This window comes from Dunckerocampus dactyliophorus, chromosome 2 (genome assembly GCF_027744805.1).
Source record: "Dunckerocampus dactyliophorus isolate RoL2022-P2 chromosome 2, RoL_Ddac_1.1, whole genome shotgun sequence".
NCBI classification, from domain to species: Eukaryota; Metazoa; Chordata; class Actinopteri; order Syngnathiformes; family Syngnathidae; genus Dunckerocampus; species Dunckerocampus dactyliophorus.
Window position 1 is genome coordinate 37,788,907 of NC_072820.1, and position 24,014 is coordinate 37,812,920.

The window sequence follows — 24,014 nt, forward strand, 5'->3', positions numbered from 1 at the left end:
GTGTTAAAAAGCTTTCTTTAAATTACAAAATGACAACATACTAGCTGTCGTTTTTATATTTAGAACAAGAGAAGACGCCTGTGTCCTCAGACTTCAAATGTATGGGCTGAATAATTTCATGATTCAACTGCTCTTGTTTGTATCCTGTCATATTCTTAAAAGAAATACAGGAAAGGGCCTTTTTTTCTTCCACACAATCGCAATGTTGACACACAGTTGCAGCTTTGGGATTATTTTACATGAGATCATTACTTCTAACATTTTCAGTGTAGGTTCATTTGTCTGCAATATTTTGAAATTTGTGCTCTGGTGAAGGTTGGGTTTATATCACATTCACGTTTTGAAAAAATCTACCCAAGTTGGCTCAAAGTAGAAAAATACAATCAGAAGTTTGCAGCTTCCAATTCATAAGCATGAGCAAGTGTCTCCAAACATTTGACTGGTGCTGTACATTTTCTTAAAAGTTAGCGTCAATTTCATTTTCATTGTTTGGATTTTTGTGTGCAACTTTCCTACTTTTAAAAAATGTTTTTTTTTCCAACGGGTTCTGAAGTTTGTCACATGAAATTTTGGTGAAAGTGTATCCACTGAAACTGGAAGAAGAAAACAAATGTCCTAAAACATTTTAATTTTTTTTTAAAATCAGTTTTAAAAATACAACCCTTTTTTAAATATTTTTTGGTTTTGTGTCATATGAATGAATTTACACACTCATGATTTAATTAAAAATAATATATTGCAAATCATAGTTTCCTTTTCATTGGTTCTTTTCTGTGTGCGAGCTTTGTAATGTATTTTAAAAAATTCTAAATGTTGTGGCATTAATATTGGTAATAATTTATTCATTTGAAAACATCTAAATATAATAAAATATATGAAAATGACGATAATATGTATGAAAAATAAAAGAGAAATTTTAAAAAGAACCTGTAACTAGTTCGGTGGAAAACGTCAACATCAGTCCTTGATTAAGACAAAATCAAAACTTCACAGTATCGTTGTCAAATTGTGCTACAATGTAGTATTAGATTTTCTTTTTGCCTTGTTTTAGACTCATATTCCATTTTATCCCTATAAATCCTGGATCTGGATGAAACTTTCACCTCCTTTTAGCTCCAAGATTTTAGCAGTTAACTTGGTATTGCAGATGATAAAGCCTCTGCGGTAATCACTTGTCAAGGTGACAGTTTATTGTTAATGACGTTTGGCTTTTCATTGCCTTTTAACCGCTTCTGCTATGTGTGGAATGTTATAAAAAGAGACAGGGAAACAATTTGAAGGTAATAGGGACTGGTAATCAAGTATCCTCTCCGACAATGCTCCTAATTCTCCATTCTGTTCATCTTTCCGCCTAACTAGGGCTTCTTCCGGAGAAGCATCCAGAAGAACATGGTGTACACTTGTCACCGTGAGAAGAACTGCATCATCAACAAAGTTACCCGCAATCGCTGCCAGTACTGTCGGCTTCAGAAGTGCCTGGAAGTCGGAATGTCCAAGGAGTGTGAGTACACTCACAATGTCCTGCTGCACATCTGCCACAAAGCTTATCCCAGCTGTTCAATCCTGCATGGTTTTTCCCAATAGAGAAAGTCTTAAGCCGCTGCTGCATTGCCTTAGTGCTCGCCATTGACACACGTCAGTTGAGCTTAATTATGTAGCATATAATATCCCATAATGCTACTGTTAGGGTGTCTGGAGGAGCATAGTCGGTGTCAACGTGATGCAGTCTGGCAGTAACAGTCAGGGTGACGCCAGGCTTGGCAGGCCCGTGATGAATATGTTCTCACCTGCCGGGAGTGGAAGAGCAGGCGTGTGCACCCCCTGGAGCTATGTGAAAGTACACACAGCTAGACTTGATAAAGTAATTGGCAGAGGTGTGATCAGCAGACAGCCTGATGACATTTTACACATGACCTCAATGTGTGCATGTGACACATTAGTCCTGATAAACACTCTCACATACTAATCTTCTTATGTAGACAGTGCTTCCTGTCTTCTATTTACCTCATCTTCCTGCCCCTGGTGGGCGCAGGGGGCGCTCCCTATGCCACAGCGCTGTGGCTTCCAGTAAAAGAAGTTATCCTCTGAGCAACTTACCTTTGAATGGGCCCATTAATCATGGTTAGAGGGATCACAGCAGCCAGCTTGGAGACACATTGCTTAGCGGAGATGGAGAGCCATCTAGTGGTGGAAAGGTGTAATAGCACAAGACGCAACTGCTAAGCGGGATGCTTTTGAGGGTGTGTGCGCACGCAAACCATTCGTACTATAGACTGTGATTCCCATTTGCTTGTCCCATCACTTCTATACTGGAATTTCTCACTTTATGTAGATTTATTTTACGTTGTTTTGATTAATTTTGTGCAAGGTAGCAGCTGTCATTACTAGCGAGAGAAACAATTGCATTCATTCAAAGTTGTGTCTTTGTTGCACACAAATGTAGTTGCTGACGAGTAAACGTGCCCTTCATATGATAATTCTGAGTCTTTGTATTTCAAATTTGATTTCTTATGAAAACTCTCGGTTATCGTTAAGAACCTGCGAGGAGCGATCACATTACAGTCACTCTATGACTGGGCTTGCACTCGCATGCAGTCGTGCTGTGCCCTGGTCCACCTCATCCAATCGTGACAAAGGTGGGGCAGAATGCCATACTTGAGCACGGATCAGAGCACTCGGACAAGTCAAATGTGCAGGAACTTTACATTACGATTGGTAGGGTTGGGCATCGTGCATTGATGGGAACCGGGGCTTACATTTCGATTCTCCCAGAATCATTCATTCTTTTACATTTTGATCCTTACATTACGGTGATCCAGCCCGCCGAGCGGTAAAAATGGCCGCAGACCAGCCGAGAAGAAGCCGGCGAACACCCACCAAGAAGAAGCGTCAGGGAGCATTTGTGTGCATCCTTTTCAGCCACTTGTGAACGTGTACTCCTATGTGAAGAGACTTCTGTTTGTGTCCAAGTTGAATTGTTTGTTAGTGGTTAATAATAGCCCTGTGGGAAATGCATGGGAAAGTCATTCATAAAAACTTCATAGCATTTTAAAAAGTAATGGAGACATTCAGACATTTCATTCAAGAACTTAGGTTAGCGCCCTCATTTAAACTCTTATGACCCTAACTTTTGAAAAGAATCGTAATCAAGAATGGTTTGGAATCTGAATCACTCAAATTCAAACGATGCCCAAACCTAATGATTGGCCTAGTGAGAGTACGTCCTTTGACACACTTTGGTATCAGGCTCCTTTTTGTGGTCATTTCGTGCCGATTGTGCAGATTGCTGAGGTCCGTGTCCTCAGCGGTGACTTTGGCAAGCAAATCTGCGATGGTGAGGAAGAAGAGGCAGGCCATCTGGGCCCAGCGGGGAGTCTCTCTTTGTGCCCGTCACACACGCAGAGTACATGCAGCAGCACACAAAAAAAAGGTGACAAAGCCCAACTTTGCCGTGCATAAAGAGATACCTTCATACAGCTCGGCCTTAAAGTGGCCCCGCACGCAGACGGTGGACCTCCTGCTTGGAGCCGGGGGGGGGGCTGGGTGACCTTGTGTCCGCAGGCGGACAGCTCCAGACGACAGCGGCAGGCCTGTGGCCAGGTGGCCATGCCAAGGAGGACAGGGCCAGGATGGGGAGGAGATGGGGTGAAGGCTTATGGGGAATATGCATTTATTCTAGTGTCACCTCTCCATCAGTGACATATTGTAGATTCATGCTTCAAACTTCAAGAAGGCCACACAATCCTAACTGACATCAGTTACAAGCTGTGCACCCTTGAGTATGTCTGTTATCTGAATTGATTTTTCACTGTAAAATGAAAGAAATGACCTTGCGGTGTTTCCAGAAGTGAGGATTCCATACCTCTTCTGGAAAGTTAATGATTTCTCACAATTCGGCTGGAAACAACATAATTGTACCCAATAACTATGATAAATGATAATAAAAGAATTGAGATTTAAAAAAAAATGCAAATGAAGTTTGTAGTATGCAGTTTGGCATTATATACTGTACTGTATACAAATTATTTTTCCAAAATGTTTTACATTTCTTAATGAATAGTGCATGAATGTAGAAATATGTCACAACAACAATTACAATGTTATATATATAATATATACAAGTAGTTTATAATTACTATAAATATGACATATGTATTAAACATTAGTAAGTTTTTGTTTCTACTATAACTGAGTATTTTAATGAGTGTCCTCTAAACGTAACAGTGATAATGGTGTTTATGAAGGTGTACATACAGTACTTTACGAGTGGTGAAGTATGATTGCTGGCGGAGCGCTGCGCTTTACGGACTGTCTGGCCTTGGAATTGAGTTCTTGCTTTGTATTTGCAGCTTTTAGATCCCACTATGTCCCCTGTGCCCAGTTATCACCTCACTGGATGTCTCGCACACTCGTGCAATACAAGCAAAGAACGAAGGAGAGAAAGCGTATCGAATCCAGTGCAACCTGACAACTGAAGAGGGCGTCAGAGAGAGAGTAAAAAGAAGAGAGAGAACGAGAAAGTTTCATCATTGTCGTCAGAGGCTGTGCACTGCCAGCTGCGGGAACATTGACATTTTTATCTTTTCATTGAATTTAATCTGTGTGATGGATGAGCTGCCACTGCTTTAATTTTCTTCACTCAAATTATCCCCCCGTCTGCCCACCTCTTACTGTCACAAGCACGCACACACCGAGAGGCAGTAACAGGAATTGTCTATTAACTGGAGGCTGAGGCAGGAATCCACGATGAGAACAAATGATTGAATGATGGGTCTGTGTGTGCAGCTGCAAAAAAGTTACTGTTATATTTGACAGTCACACACATAATAAAATCAAACAAAAGCCCCCCCACACAAACACATACACACATGTACACTCACTCACACAGACAAACACACGCACACACACACACACACACACACACACACACAGTTATTGCATGTGGCAATTCAGTGTGACAGGTCACCAGTAATGACTTCATTAAATTGTGTTGTGGAGCTTATGGTCGCACTGCCAATTTGTGAGTGCGGCTAATGTCCGTATGCTAGGGATGCCCCACTTTTATTTGGGGGATTAATTGGACATTGTTGCCACACAGAACAGGCTTTGACCCAAATATGGTCAGCACTTTAGTCCACTTTTATGTAACTGTCCTCATAAACTAGCTCGGGAGGAGTGAGGGATTTTTTTAATGTTCCATATGCATACTGTGTAATGTTTTTTGATTTGTCACATTGACAGCGCTAGCAGTGCTAATCCTGGAGTTTAGCAATAACGCACTGCATCATCAGACTTCCTCGTCCAAACCGCCTCCGCCCTTCATGTTCCCCCAGGCGGGGAGGCCTGGCTGCGGGCTGATGAATGAGCCACGCCACAAAGGAACGCTTCCCTCCATGGCCCCCGGGCCAAGCCCCTCTGTCACCGTCACTGATCTCCCATCAGCTTGAATGTTCCAGGCCTTAATGGTCAAGGTTAGGATTAAAACTGGGAAATCTGATCTAAGGTCAGCTGCAGATGGGGAAATTCAGGTGCCTCTGGGCAGAGGAGATGAAGAAACGGGGAATGATTTAAAGCACTTTTTTGGGAGGGGATATAACGCTGTTCTCAGTGGCACATTAAGAGGTAATGTGTTGTTTAACAGAGAGAGAAGCTGGAAGGCTTTAGCTCTGCCAACCGCACCCTTTTAAAACCATTACAGGCAGGGTATTTGTCATATTATGTTATTAGATTAGCCAGGACCCCCTAATGAAAGCTGTGGTCATTTGTCAGCCTTATAGGCAGCTCCATCCCCCCACTGCTATTTATCAAGCAGCACCCCATCTCTCCCAAACCACCCACGCACACACATGCACGATCTAGCCACAACTAAACCACACCTCGTTTTGGAAAGCTTAGGGGGGAAATGGATGGAGGCTATAATGGGATTCCAATGCTAAACACCCTGTCTCATGTTTTGTCATTTGGGGGGTGTGCACGCTATCTTCTGCCAGCCAGTTTGTCCTAGAGGGAAACTTCACTGCTTCTCTCATAGCATCCACGCTAGTCACTGTTTGTTGTCTTATGCTTACACTTTATGGATGATAATACTCGGCCTAGACACCTACAGGAAGTGAAAATGGACTCATATACAGTGGAACCCAGGTTTTTGAATGCTGTTTTTTGACGAAAATTATCGCCACGTACGGTATATATTTTTTATACACTGTCTTGGTAATTGTATGGCTAAACAGTGCACCTAAGAAACTACACCAATGCCCCCCAAAAAAGCACCCACGCAATGGTGACTCAGTGTCCAAATGTTTTTCCTCAAGTGTCTCACTCGTGCACCAATGTTCATACTACGTTTTTTTTCCTCTGTAGCGGTGAGGAATGACCGGAACAAGAAAAAGAAGGATGAAAAGAAGCAAGAGTGCACGGAGAGCTACGTGCTGAGTCCCGACACAGAGCAGATGATCGACAGGGTCCGCAAGGCGCACCAGGAAACGTTCCCCTCCCTCTGCCAACTGGGAAAATACACTACGGTCAGTCACCTGCAACAACCTGACAGTATTTTACCCAGTATGTGTACATTCAACTGCCTTCTATGTCTTCATTTGGACAGAGTAACAGCTCAGAGCGACGCGTGTCGCTGGACGTGGACCTCTGGGACAAGTTCAGTGAGCTGTCCACCAAATGCATCATCAAGACGGTGGAATTTGCCAAGCAGCTTCCGGGCTTCACAACGCTCACCATCGCTGACCAGATTACCCTGCTCAAAGCCGCCTGTCTGGACATCCTGGTGAGAACAAGCGAGTGTAGTCCACAGAGAGACAGCTTGCATGGGATGAAAGCCTACAGCTGGCTCATGAGCGCACATCTCAAATATTCATGATGCTCAATGTCAGGCTGTCCTACTTTGAGACAGCCACATTCAAAGCTTGTCGGGTTTTTTCTTTTACATAACTTTATTGCCGTCTGTCTCTATACGGCTGTTCTGTAGTTGGGTATAGATTTTTTTAATAGATTGTTGTGGCTAATGTAGTCATAAATCGTCATAAATGAACACGAGTCAAAGGTCCTCGATAGAACAGGAGCATTCTGCTGTTTTTAAGGCCCTACTGCAAAAACGCCAGCCAAAGATCTTCTATTGTGGCAGGAGCACTCAAAAATGTCAGTCGAACTGAATTTGACGCCGTTCATGGAATGGCAGTTGAACAACTCTGGTTTACATCGCTGACAACTTCTTGTATCTACAGATACTGCGGATCTGCACACGCTACACGCCAGAGCAAGACACCATGACTTTCTCAGATGGACTCACGCTAAACCGAACCCAGATGCACAACGCCGGATTCGGACCCCTCACCGACCTGGTTTTCGCCTTCGCCAACCAGCTCATCCCCCTGGAGATGGACGACGCAGAGACAGGCCTGCTCAGCGCCATCTGTCTTCTGTGTGGAGGTACACTATTGTATATAGTCAATATGAAATGTAAGGTGTTGTAAAGCCGAAGTTCCCTTAGTGGGGTACACAGATTGGCGTAGGGGGTACATGAATAAACATTAAAAACGGCTTGACTACATTAGCCCTGAACACTGGGATTTACGTAATGTGCTCCAACGCCTCACAGCCAGCAGTACAGTGCAGAAAAAAGGTGGCAGCATGACGTTGTTTATTGTTCCGTGTGCGTGAGATGAACAAATAAGTTTGACGATGATGTTGTGCATTAAAAGTCTTTAATCTTGAAGATTTTTCAAGATCATTTATATTGTGAGCTAAATGAGAGCTGGCCTAATTAGTGCGTTTTCTGAGCTGTATTTCGAGCTGTATTTGTTTGTTGACTGGATGCACTGACTATGTTAGAAAGCCCCCAGTTTTGCACGTGTAAGTAAAGGTGTGCTTTTCACTTGGTTCATAATCTCATGCTACATGTGCTCGTATGCCCATTTGGCTCAGTAATAAGCCTCGTATTGAATTATTACCTTGTCGATTTCTGTACGTTGTGTGCCTTTGTTTTCATAATTATTTAGAATTATTAACTTTTCGCGTAAGATTAGTTGCATTGTACTGATTACTTCCATGTTGTTGCAGACCAAAGCACAGCAAAAGAGCATAAAGGTCACAGTTCACCACATCTTACCACAGCTTGTCACCACTTAAATACTCATACACATACAAGTACACATACAAATACAAATAAACTCACCAAACAGAAGACAAACCTGCCAGGAGATATCTTACCCTAACATCTTACTCTAAAACCCTCTCCGTTTAAAATAAGACACGCGACTTTTGAAATCTAATGTCATAATGTATAATATATTTAATAATATATAAAAGATGTTTCATTGTGTGGTTTATGTTTTTTAAATGTGCAGGAGTAGGGGGTACATGACTTACAGTCAGATGTCTGAAGGTGTGCGGGACTGTGAAAGTTTGGGAACCACTGTTGTAAAGCATTGAGCACCACCTAGTGGTCTGTTATGGTCATTGCTGTAACAGAAGTGACCTTTTTTGTGTACCTTCGACAGATCGTCAAGACCTGGAAGAGGCAGACAAGGTGGACGTCCTGCAGGAGCCCCTTCTGGAGGCATTGAAGATCTATGTGAGGAAGAGGAGGCCCCACAAACCACACATGTTCCCCAAGATGCTGATGAAGATCACCGACCTGAGAAGCATCAGTGCGAAAGGTGCACAGCACTTTTTTTTTTTGTTGTAAAGTTAAAATTATCCTGTAAAAGAAGCACCAACTTGCTTTATTGTTGCCATTTTGACATCATAAAATATCAAGCATAAAGGCCTGAATACAGATTTAGCATTTAGCATTAACATACTGTATTATCTAGAGTTGCAATCCATTTAGTTTTTTACATTTTTCTTCTCAATTGTTTTTTTTCCCCCCAAATAGATAGGTAGAATAGATTTATGGAACAAATTCAAGTGTAGTGTAAAATAATGCACACTAAATATTTGCCACTTGAGGCTACTATTTGATAAGCAGTACTTGAATAAAAGGTGAACTATTTGTGTATTTTATTGGGGTGTCACGAGACACTCAGTTGATGAGACGAGATTGGGTCGACGAGGCGAGATTTTAACTTCACTATTAAGAAAAAATTAAAAAATATATGACAAAATGTTGCAATCTACGAATATAATGCGTACTACGTTACACTCTACTGCATTCTGTGTGTATGCTACCCAATCTACTAATATAATGCGTACTACGTTACACTCTACTGCATTCTGTGTGTATGCTACCCAATCTACTAATATAATGCGTACTACGTTACACTCTACTGCATTCTGTGTGTATGCTACCCAATCTACTAATATAATGTGTACTATGTTACACTCTACTGCATTCTGTGTGTATGCTACCCAATCTACTAATATAATGTGTACTACGTTACACTCTACTGCATTCTGTGTGTATGCTACCCAATCTACTAATATAATGTGTACTATGTTACACTCTACTGCATTCTGTGTGTATGCTACCCAATCTACTAATATTATGCGTACTACGTTACACTCTACTGCATTCTGTGTGTATGCCACCGGCCCTGCCGCCTCCACCCACCGAGACAAAGAGACTGTATGACTGACTAAAGTGCTCAGTCCGTTCCTGCCGTTGTTCTATGGAACAAAGGTGCCAAGGTGCAGAAACCAGTGCAGAGTGAACCAGAAAACAGACATGCATGCACATGGTAATGTGTTGAGGCTGACAAAAATATCCAGTTCGTTTTAATTTATTGTGTGATTAATTCATTGATTTATTATCGTCCCAGGCTTGGTGCCTACAAGACAGTTTGTTTTTTTTCTGAACGAGAAATCTGTCACGTTTTAATCTCGTGAGATGTTGTGACACGACATCTCGCGACACCCCTAAAATTGTATAAATATATCATTTAATTGTTTTAAAACTATGAAATATTTCCGGTTTTCTGTTTGGATTATAATGAAGAGAATAGTCATGATAGCCATGGCAAAATACATTCTGGAGTGTGAAGAAAGGGAAGGTCACACAAAATACTCGCTCCTCTAGCTTTTGAATTAATAATGAAATGATACATTTGAATAATTGTGTAATATAGTTTTCAAATAATTGTACTATTTTTTGGGGGGGGGAGAAATTATTATATAAGGTACTACTTTTATGTAAATTACTTAATAATTATAATTAATTGAAGAATCCTCAGTATGTTAAGAGTTTATTTAATTGTAATTAACTACAAAACTTTTTTTTTTTTCAATAAAAATAATTTAGTGAGAATGATTAATTTTTTCATTATTTAGCGTTAGGTAAACAACACATTTGAGTTTTTGGTTACATTTCAGTTCACGCTTTGCAAGTGTAGTGGGCAGGCCACACTTAATACGTTCCACTTCAGCTTTTCAGTTCACGGCTGAATAATAAATTGATGCAATAGTATTATTTTTTTATTATTTAAAAATGATACAATATTTTCCTTCAGCCTTTTGTGTGTTTGATTGCATTCCAGTACAATTGAGGGATATTTCATGTTAAACAGTGCATTCATTGTAATTCATGTGGAGTGATCAGTAGTCATGTGTGCACCCTGAGCAGCTTGGTGGTTCAATGCCTTGCTCAAGGGCCAGATCTCGGAGGTTAATGTGTGTGCCTTCCCTCCGCAGGAGCTGAGCGTGTCATCACCCTGAAAATGGAGATCCCAGGCTCCATGCCTCCCCTCATCCAGGAGATGCTGGAGAACTCGGAGGGCCTGGAGAGCGGGGCTTCAGGGGGCCGACCCTGTGGCACCCCTCCAGGCAGCTGCAGCCCCAGTTTGTCCCCCAGCTCCGCCCAAAGCAGTCCGGCCACACAATCACCGTAGTAACGGCCCACCTTGTTTTTGTGTTAGTTCAAACCAACGCCGGTCAGTCTCCTCCTTCAGTGGACTAAAGAGGAGGGCCGAAGGAGGAGGCCTTGACTGCTAACCGCTGATGGATGGAGACTGGCAGAGCCCGCCTCCTTCCTACTCCTGGTCTGCTTTTCCTCACAAGGTTACCACGTAAGGGGCGGTGTGGCCGGAGCATGCCGGGACGGCGCCGAGAGACCATACCGTAAACACTGCTGATGACTCCTCCTCCTCCTTCTCACGCCAACGCTGCTCCTCCACCTTGACGTGAATGCGGCGCAGCAGACAGGAAGCGAGAGTAGCTGGGATACGGACAATGCATATAAACACCAGACACTTTTTGTTGTTGTTGTCGTTGTTGTTGTTGTTGTTGAGGCAGACTACAAGCTTGGGACTTGTCAAAAGACCCTCCTCCACCTCCTCAAAGACTTGGGGTCTTTTCTCTTTTTCCAGCTTCTTCAAAAAAACAGATTTCGTACACAAAGATATATATAAATATATAGAAAACTTAAGGAACTATTGTGCTCGACAGAATGGAAGCCGCCGTCACAAGGACATGTTTTCTGAGATTAGGAATTGTTGTACTCCCTCACAGTTTTTATCCATCATGAGAAAAAAAGTTTCCGTTTGATCACACGTGTACATTACTCTAATTGACAAAAAAAAAAGCAAAATAGGATGACATTTTTCCAGTCCACACACACACACACACACACACATAATAATAATGTGCACAGAAAAGTGGCAATGAGCATCTATTCCTACTATTCCAGGTTCTTTTTTATTATTTTATTGCTTCCAGCAAAATGGAAAAAAATGATTGTATGAACTTGGTTGTATGATATGGTCACAGGTCCTTTCAAGAAATCAATTTAATGAAGATTCATTATTAAGGTGTATTTTAAGTAGCCTTTGAGTTTGTGTATATAAGCTGTATTCATTTCTTAAAAACTATGAAGAGTTTTAGGCTTCACGTGATTTTTTTTTTTTTAAGAATACCTTTTATGTGTTTTGTTCATGGGTTTGTGATTCAAGGAAATACATTTTGAGCACACTTTACTGAAGGAACTTCTTTCATGTTTGTGTCCTACTACATATAGGGCGGACCCTCAAAACCCCCACCCCCCACCCCTCCCTCCCCCTCCATGTGTGTGTTCATGACTACAGTAGCACTCCAGCTTTTATTTTTATTTTTATTTTGGGCCACGTAGCAAATGATTTTTGTCTCTAAACATGTGGAAGCCACTTGTAGCTTGCTGGGCTCAGGTTTGCAGCGCAAGAGAGTTCAAATGTGAAGAATGGTGTACTGTACACACTGTATTAAAACACACAAGTGATTCCCACTGATTGGGTCAGTAATAAGTAGAGTGGCCAGAACTGATTATGCTCCCCCACTCCCACTTTCTAGAATGACTAACCCTGCACCCTGTGATCACTTTACGCCAAAACGCCTTCACTTACATCAGACCATCATTACTGTACACACGCCAACGTCTCAGGAAGGAATCATTTTGTATGCTTGGCCTGTCCATTTGTATATGTTCTTGACTGTACCCCCCTCTATCTCTCTCACACATACACACACAGATACACTGCTACTGAGCCCCCAACATTTTCCTTCACGCCCCTGCCCTCACCGTGCACAAGAACTGAAAGACCCGGCGACACCAGGATGCTGCTTTCCTCATCGCGTTGGACTTTTCCAAAAGAGCGCACAACCCGTCTGTCTCTCCACAGATCATCTGGATTAGACACACCAGTCAATTTGAGAAGTATGGAATATGTTGCAATTTTGTCAAGATTATCAAGGGACTTTGAGGAAAAAAAAGAAGAAAGAAAACAAAAAAAATCTAAAAAAAAAAAAATAAAATGAACATTTAATAATAAACTGATGTTTGTGTTTGTTACTGTGTGTAATTATCTGATCGTTCACAACCACCTAGGTGTCCCTGAATGCATCGTAGCCATAGTAAGTAGAACACTACTAAAAGTGGAAGTCTAAGGAAGTTTTCAAAAGTGCTTATTTTTTACTTAAAAATATTTCTTTCATACCGGGTGTTTCTATGTTAGTGCAATTTGCTTATTTTAAAATGCATACTGGAATCAGAGATGGAGTATATTACTTTAAGCAAATTCATCTTCCAACCATTTCCATTCCTGTTAAATGTGTATTTTTTTTAATTGGCAATACAGTAATATTTTTTGTCTTTTACATGAAGTAGCCTATCCTAATTATTTTTACATGTCTATGTTTTTTGCGCAAACTTCTACTTCTGAACCGCTGCACACAAAAGGATGAAAATTTGGCTTGTCTTACCTGTGCTATTATTTTTATGACAAATACACCACATGGTGGTGCTGTTATTAAACCCCATTAGTCGGACTGACTTGAAATTTCTCACAAAGCTAAATGTGCTCTACAAAACACCCCCTGTAACTTTAGGGTGTTTTGCCGAATCATCGTGAAATTTGGAACACAACTTTAGGGAATTGACAAGCACATGTCTGTAAAATTTGAACAACGTTGTTTGAAAAACGTGGCCCCCATCAAAGAAAACCTCTTTGCTGGGATATTAGAACGGAGCAAGCCATATCTAATTATTCTGAACACAACACATGGGGAAAGGCACAAATGTTAGTCAAATGAAAAAATAGGAACTCAAAATGCCAAATGACTGTATATAGATTTTATTTGAAAGAAAAAAAGCCTTGATTAAAAAACGATTAAAAAAATGTATGAACATTAAATTGTATAGCATGGTTTATGTCTATATACAACTTATACGTATAATGATATCATAATAACAAATATTACACGTCTAAATTGTAATATACCCTTTTGACTACGTCAAAAGAGACATTCATCGACGGCAGAGAAAAGTGGTACTAGTGGGAGGAATCTGTTTGGCCCCGCCTACTCCGTGTTGCTACGAGATTTCGACCAATAAGCGTTATTCGCGCGGAATTTCAAATTATTTCAAATCACCAGACCATCACTAAAGCGGTATCGCTACGCGCCATGTTCGTAAACAATATAGTTCTTCTCACCTAAGTACGAGTACATTTTTTTTGTACCACCTAAAAATATATTTATAATTTTATTTTAAGACTAACCTGATGAAAATCATCCTGAAGCTAAAGTTGATGTGTCTGATTAATTTTTATTGTTGGGTTTGTACACCCCGGCGGAGGGATACTCAAACCTCGCTCTGAAAGAGAAGATACGCTGCTGTTGAGTAAGGTAGTTAACGTTAGCCACGCGTAGTCTGTCGGTAGAAAGGCTATTTAGTAACTTTATTTTACCTGACATGGTATTAACATTTTATTAAACGTTTATTCGTGCTACAGCGCCTTTGGGGTGTATGGATGGTGTGACGTGTCGCTGAAATCCAGGTAAGTCTACAGATTAACTATCATTGTCGTGTAGTCTTGTTTTAACGTGCATGTAATTTATTTAATTCGACGCCATATTAATGTTTCTCCGAGCATATCGCAATATAAATTTACAGTAAAAGCAATTGTACGCCACAATGAGGCGAAATGTAAGGGTTTTAATTTACAGAAATACAATTTCACCATAACAAGTGTGCATTGCAAATTATATTGGCAGCTAGCTAACGCTCTGTGCAATGTTGACCCATGTGCTTGCCATCGTTAAAGGTAACGTTGCCACAATGCCACTGCATGGGAAAATAGTCGTGATTAAACGGAGTGGAGGAGATGGAACGGAATTTCCTCTCAGTACGTCGTGCTTATTTGGAAGGTGAGTTAAAAAAAATAAATAAAATGCATGGATAATAATTGAATTCAGTTGTTGTAACATTTCAAGCATTGCTTATACATTTGCATGCAACAGCAAGTGTGTCTGTGTGGCTTCTTTTTATAACAAAGAGTTGAGAAAGAAAGGTTAATGGTAATGCAGCTTTGCATCTAGTGTCAGGGCAATACGTACCCTTTTGGTTTGTGCGCCTCCTTAACATGACTTCATGTAGAGTTCTTTTTTTTTTTGACACTTGGTGGAAATCCATCCATCCATTTTCTATGCTGCTTATCCTCACTAGGGTCATGGGGATATGCAGGAGCCTATTCAAGCTGACTTTGGGCGAGGTGTGGGGTCCCCTCGACTGGTCGCTTGCCAATGGCAGGGCACATATAGACAAACAACCATTCACACTCACATTTATACCTATGGACAATTTAGAGTCTCCAATTAACCTAACATGCATGTTTTTGGAATGTGGGAGTACGTGGAGAAAACCCACACACGCACGAGGAGAACATGCAAACTCCATTCAGAGATGCCCAAGTGGAGGTTCAAACCCGATCTCCTGACTGTGTGGTCAACATGTGGCTACTTGGTGGAAATATTTGACAATATTCTAGAGAAGGGGTAGGGAACCTATGGCTCAGGAGCCAGAAATCTGGCTCTCAGACATCTCTTTAACACGACAAAATGTAGTTTTTTGGGGTTTTTTGCTGACATTTTAAAGTAAAACTTTGCATAAATCACAGCGTTAAAAATAAATTTAAAAATATAAAACTTTCCTATGCATTTTCATATTAATCCATCTATCCGTTTTCTACCACAGTGCAGGTGTCCAGAGACAAGGGCAGCTGTCATTGCGATATTTTCTGGGTCAGACACCAAAAGTCTATTATTGTTGTTGTTATTATTATTATTATTATTATTATTATTATTATTATTGGATAATGCAGTACCCGGGTCATTGAGAAATCAAGAAGTAAGCTTCCCTTCTTTAATCAAATAGTCAGCTAGGTAATTGTGCAGAATTAATTTATTATTGGTTAGCTTCAGGATAACAATGTCAGAGACTTAATATATTCTAAAATTGTTCATATTGCACGCTTTTAGTTGTGTTAAATATTTACACTTTAAAATATGTGGCTTTCATGGCTCTCTTAGCCAAAAAGGTTCTCGACCCCTGTTCTGGAGCAACCGATTTATGTAGTAAATATGTTACAATGAGACATCCCTCAGGTGCCCTGGCTTGTCGCATTTCTCTCATGCAGTTGTTTTTAGGGATGGGGGGTGGTATTTGCAGCATTTTTCTTTTGTAGCATCTTCCCGTTTTTTCCCTGGATCATTTCTGTTCGGACGCTGCTGTACGTTTGCACCCATCGGCCACCGTATAGTTGAGTGATGTTATCTAACAATTTGTCTATCTCTTTGCAGGAAGCCTGACTGTGATATTCGTATTCAGATTGCTCACGTCTCTAAAGAGCACTGCCGCATTGACTTGAATGAAAATAAAGAGGTAATGCATGCCAGCATGTACAGTTTTAAATGTATGTGTACATGTAGGGATTGATATTAAGCAGCCATTATGAATTTGTATGTTGATATCATGGCTCTATCATTGAGCCAGAACCGTGACCTGTTTTTACAGTTTAATGTGCTCGTTTTGTCTTTCTTCAGGTTATTTTAACAAATCTGAGCTCGGTGAACCCGACCCGTGTCAACGGAGAGGCTTTACAACAGTCTGAGCGCTTGAAGCATGGAGATGTTATAACCATTGTTGACCGTTCTTTCAGGTATGTTATTAATCCATCCATCCATTTTCTATACCGCTTCTCCTCCTCATGTTATTAAATATAACAATATACATTTAAGTGCAGTACTGTATACCCTATATCGGGGGTGGGCAAACTTTTTTAAGAAAAACACCAAAAGGTTGTCTTAGATTGCAAGTCATGTAGCCAGCTTGTATGTTAAAACTTTAAATTAAATACTTTGGAAGCAACTGGCAAGCCAGATTCAAACGCTTAGCGGGCCGGATGTGGTTCCCAGGCCGTAGTTTTCCCACTCGTGGCCTACCTTGTCAATTGCAACATGACTGGCAGTATAAACCTTTGTCTAGGATAGATGGACCTTTTTTATAGAGTAATATGCTAATTTCAAAACATTCTACTTTTAAAACCAAAATTAATTTGACTTTTTTTTTATATCCTGCAGAGTGGTGCAATTGCTTGCACCAACTACCTATACAGTAAATTATGTGGGTTTTTTTTTTTATAATTATTAACTAATGGCATTTCCACATCTTCAAAAAGAAACATCTTTCCTAGCACACTTCTCCACGTTTATGGCCCTTTCAATTCAGATAACTGTCTGGTCTATATTAATTTCATTTAAGGTTTGAGTACCCCCCAGGGCCAACACCAAAGAAATTGGCCAAAGAAGGCAAAACTGAAACTCCCAAACCTCATCTGCAAGATGGAACCAATCACAACATCCAGCGATCGCTGGAGGACAACATGGAGGCTGATGACACGGAACCAAGCAAGACAGTGTCCCCTTTTAGTGATCTCTATCAAATGATCAGAAAATCTTTGGACGTCAAGACCCCTCAGAAGTCTTCTGGCAACAACATCCAGATGCCAACAAGCAAAACCAAGGAACATGTTTCCACAAAAGACACACCAAAAACAGGCAAGGTTGGTGCTGGAGATGCAGCAGAGGCTGTCACCCCAAAATCTTACAAGAAGAGGAGGAATTCCTCCCAGATTCTTGCATCTGACACAGCAGCCACTCCAGAAAATGTAAAATCTGAAGTAGCCTCGCCACAGACAAGGCAGCGTACAACTCCTCGGAGGTATTCTGCCAGTGAGGTTATCGAGCAAATTTGTACTCCAACACTGAGGTCGCCTATGAGACGGAGGAGCAAGGAGGCCACACCAGCCAAGGACCAGGAGGAAGTAATGCAGAGTCCCAACACGGACTTGGCAGGAGTCACCGGAAATGGTAAACATTGTACAATTTAAACTATGTATTTCTCCCCCTCTCCCCCCAAAAAATGTTCCTTATTCTCTTGTTTTTGTATGTTTTGTCTTTTTGAAAGCAGAGCCGAAACCATGTGGAAGTGCAGACCTTGTCATGAAGAAGAAGCGTGTTTCTTTCGGCGGTTACCTAGTTCCTGAATTTTTTGACAAAAAATTACCCCCTGATTCGCCATTACGCAAAGGAGACACCCCAAGGAGAAGCCTTTGTCTGTCCAAACCCAAACAGTCACTGCTTAGACGGGCATCAGTCATTGGCCTTGAAAATGTAAGACACTGGCTGTTAACATGTCTTAAGGTGCAGAGTGAAATTTAACTTAAACTGATTTTGTTTTGTGTAGGTGGCTGATGTGATTGGATCACCTAAAGCTTCTGGTAAGAAATCCCCAAAAGGAAAGTCCCCATCTCCAGGAAAGAAGACTCCAAAACTGAGCACACCTTCTCCTAATCAGAAATCACCAAAATCTACCTCAGTCTCTCCAAAGGGGCACTCATCAGGAAAGAAGTCCCCCAAATCAAAGAAGCCTTCTCCCAAGGTGCCAAAATCTATACCAGTCTCTCCCAAGGGGGCATCTCCTGGAAAGAAGTCACCAAAAGCCATCACACCCTCTGCAAAGGCCTCGCCACCTTCAGAGAAATCACCTAAATCTAAATCCTCTTCCCCAAAAGATTCAGGAAACATGTCACTGAAATCCCGTAAACCGAGGAGAGCATCTTCCTCCATTAACAAACTGGAAACTCCAACCACCAAGAAGAGAACATCCCTCAGGCCTACCCCTCAGGAAAATGTCATCGAAACACCTAAAGCCAAAACCCCCTTGGGCTCCCAAATGCAAGTATCTTCCGTGCAAGGGCGCTTTTCTGTGTCACGTATCAAAACCCCTTCGCCAATCGCAGAAGACTGCATCACAACGCTGTCGCCCACGGTTACACCCAAAATCCCGCTGAGAAGGAAGAGCTTGAAGAGCACGTCCCGCAAGACTCCCAGTTTGGCAAGGAGTGCTGCCAAAGTTATGCTCAGACGAAGTGGCATTTCACGGGCATCAATGAAAGGTATCTGTCAACCCCTTTTTAAATATAAGAATGTCATGTAGACCACTGAGATTTTAAGCTATCGAACCTTTTAGAAGCAACGCCACACAATGTTCTGCTTAATCTAGTGTATTAACTGGATTAAAATTTTTTATTTTGTGATAACATATTGGTGTAATGGCATTTAAGTAAGGTGTAATTATAATGCTCCTTTTTTTGTTCTTTCAGTCATGAGTGCTTGGGCGGACACTGTCAAGTTTGGGCAGCCTAAGGTCCCAGCGGTTGCACCAGCTAAAAATGTAGTGAAAGGTACTTCAAAAGCTCGGAAGGTCATGAATGTATCCAAACTACAGGTAAGCCGTTTTAACAGTTACCCTTCTTGCAATGATGTACACTAACCATGTTTTCCACCTTTCAGACCCCTGTGAGAAAGCCTCTGGGCCATGTGAGCACTGGACATGCAAATTCACCCGTTACCATCATTGTGGGCCGAGCTGTCAAGCAGAAAATCATCCTCCCTGCTGCTGCTGCACCAAAAGTGATCTTCAGTGCAGCAATCTCAAAGAAAGACCTGAAAATGGATGAAGATTTGACTGGTAATTACCTTTCTTTTGCATTCCTGCTGTGTTTTGTTGAACTGTCATTCTTTACACTTTCATATTGTCTTTAGGCGTTTCTGAAATGTTTAAAACACCTGTGAATGAAAGAAAGATGTCTCAACAAGACAAGAGTGTTGCCAATAAGACACCAGTGGGAGTTGTGGAGCCTGCTGTGCTAGAGCCTTCCTTGTTGAACACCCCTGAGGAGCCAGGTAAAGTGTTGTTTTGTTGCATTTGTGCTCAACCTAAAACACCGTTAGTGAATTTAAATGATCATGTGTGAATTAATTTCTAGGTGAAATGATGGTATCGCCACTCACTGCTGCATCGACTGTGAAAGCAGGCAGATACAACAAAGAGGCAGTGAAACGCCTCCTTAATGATGACGAAGAATCCAGCTTCATTTGTGACACCTCTACTCTGAAGACTATTTACAATCCTAGTGAACAGCAGTGCACAAAAATGGAGACCAGCTCTGTAGCAACTCCTAAACAGAAGCCCCAACTGCCAGAGAGTCTAACTGGAGTGAAGAGGATCATGAAGACCCCAAGACAGAATGCTGAGCCTGTGGAGGACCTCAGAGGAAGACTTCTGAAAACGCCCAAACAGAAACCTGAGCAGCAAGAGTGCCTCACTGGAGTGAAGAGAATCATGAAGACTCCTAAACTTAAGCATGAACCTGTGGAGGACCTGAGAGGAAAACTTCTGAAAACACCTAAACAGAAACATGAGCAGCAAGAGTGCCTCACCGGAGTGAAGAGGATCATGAAGACCCCTAAACTTAAGCATGAACCTGTGGAGGACCTGAGAGGAAAACTTCTGAAAACACCTAAACAGAAACATGAGCAGCAACAATGCCTCACCGGAGTGAAGAGGATCATGAGGATCCCCAGACAAAAGACTGAGCCCATCGAGGATCTGAGAGGGAAACTTCAGAAAACTCCCCGTCAGAAGTCTGAAGTGGCTGATGTTTCTTTTAGTGGTCTTGCTGATCTGCTGGAGACACCAGTTAAAAAATCACAACCCGCGGAAGCCAACACAGAAACTCAAAAGGTTGACATCATCCCAGTGGACTGTTTCTCAGATGTCAAGAGAATGACGAAAACACCCAAGCAGAGAAGTGCTCCAGTTGAAGACATGCTCGGTATTGAGAGACTCATGAAAACTCCCAAAGAGCGAAGTCAACCAGTAGAGGAGAACTTTGGTATCAAGAGACTCATGAAGTCACCCAAACTGAGGGGTAATGCACCTGTGGAGGACTTTGAGGGACTTCAAGATCTTATGGAGGAGCCATTACCAGACCCCATAAAGCAGCCGGAAACAGCCATGGTAGTGATAACATTACATTACTTTCTTGAAATGACTACCGGTAGTTGTAACAAGGCTTGTTACATTGCATTACATTTCTACAGCATACTAGTAAATGTATACAGTTACGTAATTTTACGACATATTTATTATTGTCCATATGTCACCTGCATGCTTTTTGCGTGTGTGTGTGTGTGCGCGCACGTGTGCTGATCTCTAAATTCATTTAATTTCTTACAGCTTGGAGATCAAACAACTGTTAGCAGTGGCTTGGACATGGCAAAAGGTATGTTGCTTGTGGAAAATTGTAAACATTTTAAGAGATGGACTGCATTTTGCGGTAACTTTTTACTTGTGCTCCATTAGAACGCAGTTTTGCTGCCGAACAACCACAGAGTGACAGTGGGTCATCAGAAATTGACATCTCAAAAGGTATTGTTCGGTGATTACACTACATAATAATACATTGGAACCTCCAAAGTCAAAGCAATATTTTAACTGTATAGGCAATGTTTTAACATTAACTGTAGGAATACAGAGAAGTTACTGTTTTAATATTACAAGTTATTGCTTGAGTCAGGATGAGAACTGCTTGAATTTTGTGCTTGTATCTTTTAAGAAATTGCTGGTTAACATTGTTGGTTATAAAATGGGGGAAGGGGAAGGGGGGGGATTGCTTTTCAGTGCAGTAAATATATAGTGCTTCACATCTTCAAATTACAGCAATCCCTCGCTTGGTGCTAACGAGATTTGCCAACTTCTCGTGTGGCAAGCTTTTTTTTTTTTTTTTTTTTTTTTTGTCGAGTTTTAACTCATATTTTTCCAGAAAACTGTTCACTGTAGTCCAGTAAATTACACAAATATGTTGTATGAACTCAAAGCTCTAACTAGCTAAATGCCACAAAATTGACATCCCAAGATGGAATAAATGGTTACAAATGTGTGAAACTGGATTATTAAACAGCTGCTCCAACCACCATTTATTTTCCCCTTTATCTTTTTTTTTTTTTTTTTTTTTTTTAGGCGAGACAACTAAAGTTTTGGTGGAGGTGCCCAGCGATTCTTGCGAGCCGTCAGATGCTAAAGAAGTTATTTGTCAAGCTGTGGTCAAAGAAGAGGCACCAGTAGTGAGAGAAACTGCTACTATGCACTCCGCCACTTCCAAGAAACCTATTCGAGGTAGAAGGGCCAAAACGGTGGAATCCAAAGCAGATAATGATAAACAGGAGATGGTAGAACCTTCTCAAGATCCTGTTCCTGTCAGAGGAAGACGAGGTCGGAAAGCTGAGCCTACTGAACCTACCAGGGATGTTGTTGAGCCTGCACGGGAAGAAGCAAGAGTTGCCCCTAAGCCTAAACGAGGAAGAGGTGCCATAAAGGTTTCTAAACAAATTGAAACTGTCGAAGAAGCTGCTGCCGAATCTTTGCCGGAGCCTGAGAGCAGAGAGAGTGGAGGTGATGCGCCCTTGGAAAAAGAGGCTATGAAGCCTAAGCGAGGCCGAAAACCCAAACAACTATCTCTGCAGTCCAAACATGATGATGTTGCCCAAGAAGGTATTAGACATTTCTCTTTCATATGCAGAAACATGCTTTTTAATGTACTACGAGGGAAAGGCTTCTTGAAACGTCATTTGTACTTCTGTGACAGAAGTACAGATGACGTCTCAAGAAGCCTTTCCCTTGTTGGACAACTCCTGTACGACTGAGAGCCTACACAGACTTTTTAATGTACTGTACACAGATATTTGCTTTCTCGCAATTTTAGGCGATGGTGACAAGCTTGAGCTGACGTCAAGTAAACACGATCAAAATATGCCGTCTGAAGTGGATGTGGCAGCGGAGAAAGATGTCACGATTGTACAGAAGTCTGTTCGTGGGAGAAAAGGCAAATTAGTAGAGAAATCCAGAGCAGCGGAGGATAAGCAAGAGGCAGCTTGTGAAGAAGCCGTTGTCTCTGCTCCAGTCAGACCAAGAAGAGGCAAGAGGACTGAAGTAACTGTACCACCTGCAGGCCGGCAAACTACCAGAAGCACAAAGGCCAAAGAAGACTCTTCTGTTGCTCAACCGAAAATAGTTGAAAATATGGAGCCTGTGACTTCAGCTGATAGTGTGAATAATGTAACTGCATCTACCACTGGCCAAGAAGAGGTCAAGGAGCCTGCAGAGGAATCTCTGGTGAAGCCGAGTCGGGACAGAAAAGCCAAGCAAGAAGCAAAGCCCCAGGATCCAGTTAAAAAATCAAGGAGTAGCAGAAAAGGCGGGGAACCACTTGTTTCTGAATTAGAGAACATAAGTCCGCAAGATCCTGCGGTTGCTAGAACTAGACATGTCGGCGTTAGGAAAACAAAGCAAGAAGCAGCAAACGTCACTTCTGATGAATCCATAGAGAACCAAGATGGTCCAATTGAGATGCCAACAGAAAAACCTAAACGGAGCAGAAGAGCAAAACAAGTTGAAGATGTTGGCACCTCAGAAGTGCCAGAGGAAATGCCTGCGCAGAAGCCGCAAAGGGGAAGAGGAGTGAAAACCAATTTGAAAGATGACATTTCACAAGTTGTTCCAGCCAAGAGAGCACGACGTGGGGCTGCTGTCACCGGTAAGGAGGCCAAAAAAGTAGAAGCACTCGTCACAGTTCCAAAGTTGGCTCCAGCATCAGTTGAACCAGTCAAACGGGGAAGACTGGCAGCAGCCAAAGCCTCATCAGAGTCAAATGCCACAGACTATTCAAATGATGTCATTGCGGAACATGCAAAAACATCCCAGAGATCAGTGAGGTGGAAAATGGAGGTAGAAGTCCACGAGATTCCAAAAGCCACACCTGTGAAGGCGGTACGAGGCAGGAAGTCTAGGCTTGCTGATGAAGCTGAACCTCAGCCTGCCAAGAGAACCAGGCGAGGGGCAAAGGCTGCAAACGAAGCAGAGTCCACCAACAAAGCTGAAGAGACTCTGCCAAAAACCAGAAGAGGAAGACCAGCAAAGAAATGAACTTTGTATATAGTCAATGATCATGAGATGTTTTTTGTATTTACTAGTCTTTTTAGATTATGCCTTTTTTTTTTTTAATTATTGATATAAAAAAAAAAACATAAGCACTGCTTGTTCATTTTTACAGCAGGGATTCTTATCCAGTTATTTTGTGTTTTGTATTTTATTAATTATGCATTTTCATTCTTTTTTTATGGTGAGGAAAGAAATTACATTTCTGTACAATTGGAAGCATTTGTGAGTGTTTCTTGAATTTGTATTCTATAATTTTCTTACATTTGATGGGTAATTACAAATTGACATTTTGGAAAGCCTTTCCCCTCTTTAATTGCTGCATTATGAGAATTTTGTATGAAAAATACCTTTAAAATATATTTTTATCATTTCTAGGAAGCAATGTTTTTATTTTTTATATTGTTCCTGGTTATCCTCA

General features: G+C 41.5%; 2 protein-coding genes across 7 annotated transcripts in view; both read left to right on the top strand.

Annotated features, from left to right (window-relative positions):
• raraa (retinoic acid receptor, alpha a) overlaps window positions 1-13,510 on the top strand; it is a 212,317-nt gene extending 198,807 nt beyond the window's left edge. For 2 of the 3 annotated variants that reach the window (XM_054768623.1, XM_054768624.1), the window contains 6 exons: window positions 1,360-1,501; window positions 6,361-6,521; window positions 6,602-6,778; window positions 7,236-7,440; window positions 8,511-8,669; window positions 10,639-13,510. In XM_054768623.1, coding sequence (XP_054624598.1) covers window positions 1,360-1,501; window positions 6,361-6,521; window positions 6,602-6,778; window positions 7,236-7,440; window positions 8,511-8,669; window positions 10,639-10,835 — 1,041 coding nt within the window. In that variant the 3' untranslated portion in view covers window positions 10,836-13,510. The remainder of the gene's footprint in view (window positions 1-1,359; window positions 1,502-6,360; window positions 6,522-6,601; window positions 6,779-7,235; window positions 7,441-8,510; window positions 8,670-10,638) is intronic. The other variant, XM_054768622.1, reaches the window with a different exon arrangement.
• A 526-nt stretch (window positions 13,511-14,036) lies between these two features.
• Window positions 14,037-24,009, top strand: mki67 (marker of proliferation Ki-67). Of its 4 annotated transcripts, XM_054767057.1 has the most exons (16): window positions 14,037-14,100; window positions 14,208-14,252; window positions 14,520-14,622; window positions 16,054-16,135; window positions 16,297-16,412; window positions 17,015-17,622; window positions 17,723-17,925; window positions 17,999-18,710; window positions 18,918-19,042; window positions 19,108-19,285; window positions 19,360-19,500; window positions 19,584-20,617; window positions 20,837-20,882; window positions 20,963-21,028; window positions 21,620-22,150; window positions 22,362-24,009. In XM_054767057.1, exons 3-16 carry the CDS (start codon window positions 14,534-14,536, stop codon window positions 23,579-23,581), a joined length of 5,151 nt encoding a protein of 1,716 aa, XP_054623032.1. In that variant the 5' UTR covers window positions 14,037-14,100; window positions 14,208-14,252; window positions 14,520-14,533; the 3' UTR covers window positions 23,582-24,009. The 4 variants fall into 4 exon arrangements, with proteins under 4 accessions (XP_054623032.1, XP_054623031.1, XP_054623033.1 ...); XM_054767056.1 differs by lacking the exon at window positions 14,037-14,100 and having other exon boundaries at window positions 14,107-14,252; XM_054767058.1 differs by lacking the exons at window positions 14,037-14,100; window positions 14,520-14,622 and having other exon boundaries at window positions 14,107-14,252.
• Window positions 24,010-24,014: the final 5 nt, after the last annotated feature.